The sequence below is a fragment of the Nematolebias whitei genome, chromosome 16 (assembly GCF_014905685.2).
Source record: "Nematolebias whitei isolate Nwh7 chromosome 16, NemWhi1, whole genome shotgun sequence".
Classification (NCBI taxonomy): Eukaryota; Metazoa; Chordata; class Actinopteri; order Cyprinodontiformes; family Rivulidae; genus Nematolebias; species Nematolebias whitei.
The window spans coordinates 16749143-16757919 of record NC_056513.1 but is presented as its reverse complement, the minus strand read 5'-3'; the positions used below and the strand labels follow the sequence as shown (position 1 = coordinate 16757919).

Here is an 8777-nt window from a genome sequence, read left to right as displayed (position 1 = left end):
CGATGGATGGATGGGAGGAAGGATGGATGAATAGGATGGATGGATGGCTGGATGGGAGGAAAGATAAGATGGATGAAGGATAGATGGAAGGAAGGATGGATGGATAGATGATAGAACAATGGATGGATGATGGAAGGATGGACGGATAGAACAATGGATGGAAGAAAGAAAGGAAGGCTGGAAGGAAGGATGGATAATAGATGGATGAATGGATGGAAGGAAGGCTAGATGGAAGGATGGATGGATGAATGGAAGGATGAATAGAAGGATGGATGGATGAATGATTGAAGGATGGATGAATAGAAGGATGGATGGATGGATGAATAGGATGGATGGAAAGCAGCTGCTGAAAATTGCCACCATAACTCTTTAAAATTGCTCTTACTGTATTCGTGTTTAAAACCTCTCATCTTTCTTTTCATAATTTTGGATTGTTCTTTAAATTGATTTTAACACTAAAACACAGATTGATAATAAATGAGAACAGAGAATAAAAGAAAAGCAGATGATAATATTTTTGTCATGTCTGTTATCAAGTGTCCATGGAGCAATGGAAAAAGTTTAATTACAACAAATATTTGGAGTCAACTGGATTCAAGATGGCCGCCACAGAAAAGGTTCAGTCAATTTCACAAGAGTTTGGTGTGGTAGTAGCTGAGCCTGGTCCTCAACACCTGAGGACCAAAGACATTTTTGTTTTTAATGTCAGTTGGCTGTGGCAGCCATTTTGAAAAAAAAAATAGTAACTTTTACTTTTCGTGACCTGCATGCTGGCAGCACGGTGGCGCAACTGGTAGAGTTGCTGCCTCTCAGCGAGCAGGTCCCTGGTTCAAACCCCGGTCCAGAGGCCTTTCTGGGTGGAGTTTGCATGTTCTCTCCGTGCATGCGTGGGTTTTCTCCGGGTACTCCGGTTTCCTCCCACAGTCCAAAAACATGCATGTTAGGCTGATTGGTAACTCTAAATTGTCCCTAGGTGTGAGTGAGAGAGTGAATGTTTGTTTGTCTCTATGTGGCCCTGTGATGGACTTGCGACCCGTCCAGGGTGTACCCCGCCCCTCGCACAGTGATTGCTGGACATGGGCACCAGCGACCCCCGTGACCCAAAATGGAATAAGCGGGTAAAGAAAATGGATGGATGGATGGACCTGCATGCTGTGAACAGTTTGTGTGAAGCTGACATTTCTTCTGCTGTGATTTCATCTGAAAAATAAATCTGTCAAAAAGTATTTAATAGAAACTTTACTGATGTGTAAACTTAGGGGAAAATGGACAAAATGCATATTTAATGTTATTCTCTGACTTATGACAGTCATGTGAGAAAGAAAAATAAAAGCCCTGGGAAACTTTAGGATGCTGCACATTTTGAATCCACAAACTTTATTCATCTTGGTGAGCCACTGATTTACAGTACATTCAGGACAGAGACGTTTCGTAGTATTAACAGGCCCGTTTCAGTCGTAGGTTTGAAAATCTTGGTGGTTTTATTGTAAGTATTGCATCTTCAACATACACAACTAGAGTCACCATCATCATCATCATCATCAGAGTGCATGTTTTACACAGAACAGCCACAGGTTGAGAACAACAGGAAGGCTCTGTACTGCACACAAGACTGTTTGAGAGAGAGGTCTGGATAGCTTCTCGGCCTCCTGAGAGACCGACACCAGAACAAAACTGCACCCGTTCCACTCAGGACGGTCCACCTCAGGACTGACCTGAAAAACTACAACTCGAACTTGAACATTGACGTGAAAAATATAGCTTTGTGAACGACAGCTTATGAAGATTTTCTTATAAATCTGTGGCAGAGCCAGAAACTTTCACTCAGACCTCCCGATGAACTGATCCAGGACCAGTCTGCACCAAACTGACCATTAGGCTGCAGTCGACTTTGACCTGTGGTACACCAAACAACTCCCAGGAGGATAAAAAATCAAATAAAGCAGCCTAAAGCAGTGGTTCCCAACACTGGTCCTTGAGGAACACCATCCTGTATTGTGTTAATTATTTCCATGCTCCAAAACTCCTGATTCAGTGATTTAATTACTTCCTCATGTTCTACAGAAGCCTGCTACATCACCCATTTATTAAAATCACGTATTGGAGCAGAGAAACAACTAAAACATGTGGGATGGTGTTCCTCAAGGACCAGTGTTGGGAACCCCTGGGTTAAAGAGATGTGTGCAGACTGGTGAAGGATTAGCATTAGTAAGAATATGAAGACACACACACTGAACACACACGAGGAACTGACCCACCGGTCCTTTTGTTTTAAGCAATCGTGGAGTACAATATCAGAGCGTTCTGCCACGTTAGGCAGGACAGAGGGTTCCCCAACACTCTGATCTGTGCCAGTGCAGTAAAACACACGGTGTCGTACAGGTACGTCTGATCTTTGGACAGGGAGTGAAACATATCCATGGTCAAACGTGTGTGTGTGTGGGGGGGGAGGCCTCCGTCTGTCAGCAGTGCAGCTTCATAAAACAAGAAAAAAACAATAAAGCAACAAAAAGACGAAGGTCATTAACTTAAACAGGGTAGAATAAAATGTAAACTGTCCCTCTGAAAAAGAGAGAAAGATAAAAGAGAGGTGTTTTTGGCTTATTTATTTTTGAACTATTCAAGTACCAGCTGGGGTGTCATTCTGATTTGGTGCCAAGTCCAACAACCTCAATAAACGTGTCAAACCTTTAGTGACGTCCTTCGGATAAACCAAAGGTTCTTTTATGGTAAAAGTTTCTTCAAACCTTCAGTCCGAGTCCTTTTAACTGTAAGACGTACTTTATGAACCAAAACAACTAGAGGAAGGTGGAGTTTTAGACCCCTCTTATTGTGTAGTAGCTGGCACAGTATCTGCCAGTCAAGTCTTGGAGGTCATAGTCTTGTGCAGAGGCGACCCCCCCACCACCACCCATCTACCTCTAACAGCAGGGAGCAGTGGTTTTGGATCCATCGTGCTGCTGGGGAGTCGGATCTGAACAAGGCTGAAAACAGGTGAGGCTCAGCACCAGGAGCAGCTTAGGGGCCAAGTACATTTCAAGTGTCCATCAAATAAAACAGAAAATCATAGCTACATATTTATTCAATTCCCTAACCCCCCCCCCCCACCCCGAAAAACAATCAACCTAACAATAACCCATAAAATATACAATTTTTCAAATAAGGAATGAGGAATATTTATTAAAAATAGAAGTGAAATAAGATAGAACCATAATAAGTTAACTTTTTCCTCTAACGCTTGTGCTCTTAAAGGGATTGAGAAATAAATATTCAAAATGGTGGCGATGGGGGAGGGGTGTGTGTCTTTTTTTTTTATCTTTACACACAGATGAATGGACATGGCAGTGGGGGAAAGAAAATAAAGAAAACTGGTTCAAGTGTGACGCTATTGAAGCTGGGGCAACAATCGACATCATACAACTCGTTTTCTTCTCGCCGCATGTCAAACACCGGACCACCAGAGGAATGCCACGTGCACACGTAAAAAAAAAAAAAAAAAAACGAGCGAAAGAGAGAGACAGAGAAAAAAGAAGCAGAATAAATAAACAAAACAAAAAAAAATAATACAGCAGGGCTGCTTTAAATCTGCATCCTCCAACAAAACTCCCACAGGATGAAGAGCTGCTCGGGTGGTTTTTCAAAATCACACACGCATCTCGTTCCCTCTCAGGTGTGGGAACGTAATTTAAATTTTTTTTTAAATGTTTCAAACAGCAAAGAAATGTTGCATTCACTGCCACTTTGAAAGGGATAAGGCAGTGAACGCATCGCTAAAATTGTCCCAAAAATGGAATTTAAAATGCACAAAAATCACAAGTCAGACAGCAACAGAGGCAGAGCTCTACCTTTAAATAAAAAAAAAACTAAAAAAAAAAACTTTTAGATTCATTAGTGAAGCTGTTTGTATGTACACAAAAAAAGAAGTTTTTGTTTGTTTTGGACGGTCAAACACAAGTCTTTAGGTAGGAGGAGGAAAAAAAATCTAACTGAAGACAAAAACTATGAGTTATTGCTCGTTACTGCTGGAAAAGTTTGTAGCGGTTTGGACTTTTTCCTCGTTGCTGCTGTTGTTGTGTCTCTTCTCAGTTTGTGGCTTTTTTTATGGAGCGCTCTAAAGAAGGCAAGTGCTGGGTAGCTTGTAGCTGCTTGTCTGGAGGGGGAAAGGAAATAAAACTAAACTCACACGTACACACAAAGTTACAATTTCCACTCGTTGAAAACGCTCTCAGAACCAACACAGGGCAGGAATGTTTTTTTTTAATGTTTTTTTTTAATCGTCTTCCACGTCGGAGGCCGTTTCCGTTCGTGCTCGGCTAAAAACACTCACAGCAGATGGGCTGTGTTTGCTTTAAAAGCTCGGAGGTGGTGGATCTGATCTGCTGCCCCCGCCGGTTGCCTTTGTTTCACAGTAGCACCAATTTAAGAGTCCAAGCCTCTGTTGTGTCGAGGAAATCATGAGGAATAAAAACAACAACAAAATCATAAGACGAGGGTTCTACTTAGAGCTGTAGGGACGTTTTTCAAGGCCAAGCTGGATTTATATGGCAGGACTCACCCCGTGGTTAAATCAGCTCTGAGCCCGACAGCGGAGCGTTTCAAAGGATCATTAAAGAACAGCTTCAATATTATAAGTGCATTTGGAGTTAAACTGGGGGTTGTCAATCTTTTGAAAAATGCGAATGTTTGATAAAGAAAGAAGTAAAATTAACTTCGTTGTTGTTGTTGGGAATACATAAAGTATCTGATCTCCCTTTAAAAGAACCACCTGGCAGTCTTGCGTCACTACGCCGGGGGGTCTCTGGTACCGGTGTTGGTCGGGATGGCTCACATGGCAGGGAGAGAGGGGAGCGGTGTTATTCAGGCCGTCGTCGGGGGTGATGGCATGGCTGGATGGAGAACAACGGAGAGGAGGGCAGGCAGGTTTGGCAGGGGTGGAGGTGGTGGCTTTAAGAGGAAAAGGCAAGTTTGACGCTGCAGGAGGAGTAGCCCTCGTCGCTGGCCATGCTCTGCAGGCTGCTGTGGTCGTCCAGGTCGCTGGTGCTGGCTGTGCTCACACTGTCCAGCTCTCCATGGGAGAACTCCGTGCTTTCTACGTCGACCTCGATCTCCTCTGCAGCCCAGGATGGAGAGGTGGGTAGTTGAGGAAAGAGGGGAGAAAGGAGAAATTGTTTTAACCGTTTCATCCACCGTCAAAATCTATTGGAGCTAAATCATCCTGTGCACTCTGCTACATACAGTATTTAGAATGGTTTTAAATCCATTCTATAATTTGTAGAAACAATAAATCAGAAAGTAATATAGACAAACTATGTACAGTATAGTCACGTTATAAACATGTTGTACACTAAACAATAAAGCATTTTGTTAAAACTATTTTCAGGAAACATGTTTTCAGGATTTTATGACCACTCTTTGAAGACACGTTTGGATTTTACACTGGTTTCAGACACATTCAGTGTCTCTTCTCCTAACGTTCAGTCCCTGAATGCATCAGTCCGGTCCAGCTCGCTCACCTTGGTCAGAGTCGGAGCGGTCGGAGCAGAGGGTGGAGCCAACGCTGTCCATGCGTACCCTCTCGCCCTCCCCCGAGCTGCTCTGGACTGCAGCGCCACTGCCCCCCTTCAGCAGCTCGAGCTGACGCTGGAGGTGCCTCTGCTCGCGCTCCAGAGACTCCAGCTGGTACTGGCTCTTCCTGTCCGCCTCTTCAAGTTTCTGCTCAGGAGAAAGAGAGGTGGGGACAGAGGAGAGGTCAGGTGAGGTCACCTGGGAGCAGTGGCTCTGTGGGATTACCAGAACAAATGCAAAGACTGAACAATGTAACACCAGACAGGAAGTTGTTTAATGGTTATTGTTTGATTTCAAATTTCAGTTAGTTTAAAGAAAATATTTTATTTGGAACTTTTGCAATTTTTTAGTGACTTTTGTGAGACAGGTATGCTAAACTCTTCTCAATTTTGTTGCAGATGTCTCTAAACAGTTTCATGAGTGCTAACGGTGTATTTTGACACCTGCACAGGAGTTCTCCTCTACCTCTCCATTTCAAAGGTTTACAGTTATGAGAGTCAAGCACGCAAAAATAAGAGGGGAATTTCGAAAACTGGCCACACAAAACGCGACAACACAACTTGCTGGTCACCAAAAAAAAAAACCCAACAACCTCAGAATTAAGCGAAGGTGCAATGAAATTGGTGTATTTTCTCACAACACTGAGTCTAATGTGAGTCACCAACTAGTTCCCAACAGTCACAGCCCAGTGAGATACCAACGGAACAGACCTGAGTTTTGGGTGACATCCATTCCTGACCACCACCGCGGAGCGTTAACCTTAGCAGTGTTGTGGCTTCACCCGACAGGAGCTCCTAAGATTCTTCAAAGTACGTTTGGTTTACTGTCAATAAGTCAACCTTTGGTTTGACTGAATACCTTTTATTGAAATGTTGATCATAATGGTCAGTAGTTAATGGAAGTACAAAACAACAAATTGCAGTTGAAAAAAAATGATGCAGAAAAACTAGTTCATGCATTTGTCATGTTTAGATTGGACTATTGCAGTGGTTTGTTATCTGGGTGTCCAACTACTTCTTTAGAAAGTCTTCAATTAATCCAAAATGCTGCTGCCAGAGTCTTAACTGGAGCTAGTAGGAGAGATCATATCTCTCCAGTTTTAGCTTCTCTCCATTGGCTCCCTGTCAAATCCAAAAATGAATTCAAAATCTTACCTACAAAGCTCTCAACAACCTAGCTCCATCTTATATTACAGATCTTATTGTTCCATATTTTCCTAACAGGAACTTTGCTCTCAGACTGCAGGTTTACTTGTGGTTCCTAGAGTTTCCAAAAGCAGAATGGGATGCATTGCTTTCAGTTATCAGGCTCCTCAGGATTTGGCTTAAGTCTTTCCTTTTTGATAAATCCTATAGTTGGGGTTGGCTTTCCTGAGCTATCCCTTAGTTGTGCTGCTATAGGCTTAAGCTGCTGGATGACAAATAGACCACATTTCCTCACTCTGATGATGTCTTTACTTGCTCTACTCAACCCGTTTTTATTTGTAATCATTTCTATCCTTAACATCTGTTTTTTGTCTTTCTTCCAACAGAAAGTACATCTGGACCTGACATTTTGTGTTCGTTTCTCCTTCCTGTTCCTTTCAAACCCCAGCCGGTCGAAGCAGATGACCGCTTGTCCTGAGCCTGGTTCTGCTCGAGGTTTCTTCCTGTTAAAAGGGAGTTTTTCCTTTCCACTGTTGCCTTCATGCTTGCTCAGGATGGGAGACTGTGAGGGAGTGAAGATTCTGCACAATCTGCTGGCTTCTTCTAACTTTACTAAATGTCTTTTGTAATACTGTATATGTGAATGTTTTTGTACAGCGCCCTGAGACAACTTCTGTTGTGACTTGGCGCAATATAAATAAACTGAATTGAATTGATGCTTTTATTGTGTGAAATAAATAGAAATTTTAAAATTGATCAAAAAAGAAACTACTGTGATTTTTGGCTTGAAAAAATACAGAATGCTTACACACTAAATATGTACAGAGTGAATGAGGCAAATTATAATAAGTTGAGATAAAATAACAAGGTTGCATAACACCGAGAACAATAGAGAGAGAGAGAAAAAAAACAGAAAAAAGAAGAGAAGGGAAAGCTGGGGGATTAACTGAACAACAACTGAGAAACTAGTTAATTAGTATGAGAGGAAAATCTTTATACATGAAAAGATTGTAAAAATTACAAATGCAGAAACTATAAACAAAAGCTCCCCCCACTATCAGTTATCAGTGAGTCATAAACATCCTTGGATTTTCCTACAGCTGACCCTGAAAATGATTTTCCACTTTTGTGGCGTTCACATCCACTCCTTGACTTTCTTCGTTAACACGTTATGTCGTTGCGAAACAAGCAGGGGCCAAGGCAGTGCCTGACACAGCAGAGTGGTGTTCTAACCTTCCAGCCTCGTGTCACACTCGCTGACACTAACGAGCGTGACTCTTGAGTGACGGGGAAAAACAATAGGCCATCAATAAGCAATGGAGAGACTCCCGTTGACAGTAGCAGAAGTGTGGTGGGGTGGCTGGGGGAACAACAGCACTGGCTTTATACTTCCTCCCTCGGCACGTGAACGCACACCGAGTGGTGCTTTTCACACGCAGACTGCTCGGTCTGAGGCAGTCACATCCTCGTTTTGACAACTAGATTGAACAGCAAAATCTGTTTTCTGTAACCTTGATATTTCATTAAACATATGAAAACTGAACATGCATGTCTGAATCACCCCTGAAGAGGTGTTCAACACTGTTTTGCAACAATATTCTAACACTGAACCTATGCAACCTATAAAATAACCCAAACATGAAGCATGTGTGTTAATCTGACATGTGATCAGCCGTTTGAAGAAATCCATCAGATTACATTGCCAAGTAACTAAATAACTAAAAGAAAACCTAATAAATAAAACTTTACTTCATCATATTACTGGCAATAGCTAACCTAGTTTGTTGCCCTTCAGCATGAGACACAAACGGACTAAATAAAAACATCTTGTAAGTGTTTGAGTTGCAGGTTTCGGTTCTGCTCTCTGACTGCTGCCACTGCTGTTTTGTACAAAATGCCAGTTTTATATGGAAATGAAACATGTTTTGAGCAAACTATCTCCAAGTCATGAAATAATAACTTAAATTTTGCATGGTACTCATGTTTCTTTATAGACAAACTGCAGTATATGTTGTTCACCAACATGCTCAAATGAAATCATGAACAAAACAAATAGGTCCAGATAAT

General features: G+C 42.1%; 1 protein-coding gene across 2 annotated transcripts in view; it reads right to left on the bottom strand.

Moving 5' to 3' along the window:
- Positions 1–4535: 4535 nt before the first annotated feature.
- mxi1 (max interactor 1, dimerization protein) overlaps positions 4536–8777 on the bottom strand; it is a 31317-nt gene continuing 27075 nt past the window's right edge. For both annotated transcript variants that reach the window (XM_037690311.1, XM_037690312.1), the window contains exons 5-6: positions 5514–5712; positions 4536–5110 (exon numbers count right to left, since the gene is read on the bottom strand). In XM_037690311.1, the coding sequence (XP_037546239.1) occupies positions 4947–5110; positions 5514–5712 (363 nt within the window). In that variant the 3' untranslated portion in view covers positions 4536–4946. The remainder of the gene's footprint in view (positions 5111–5513; positions 5713–8777) is intronic.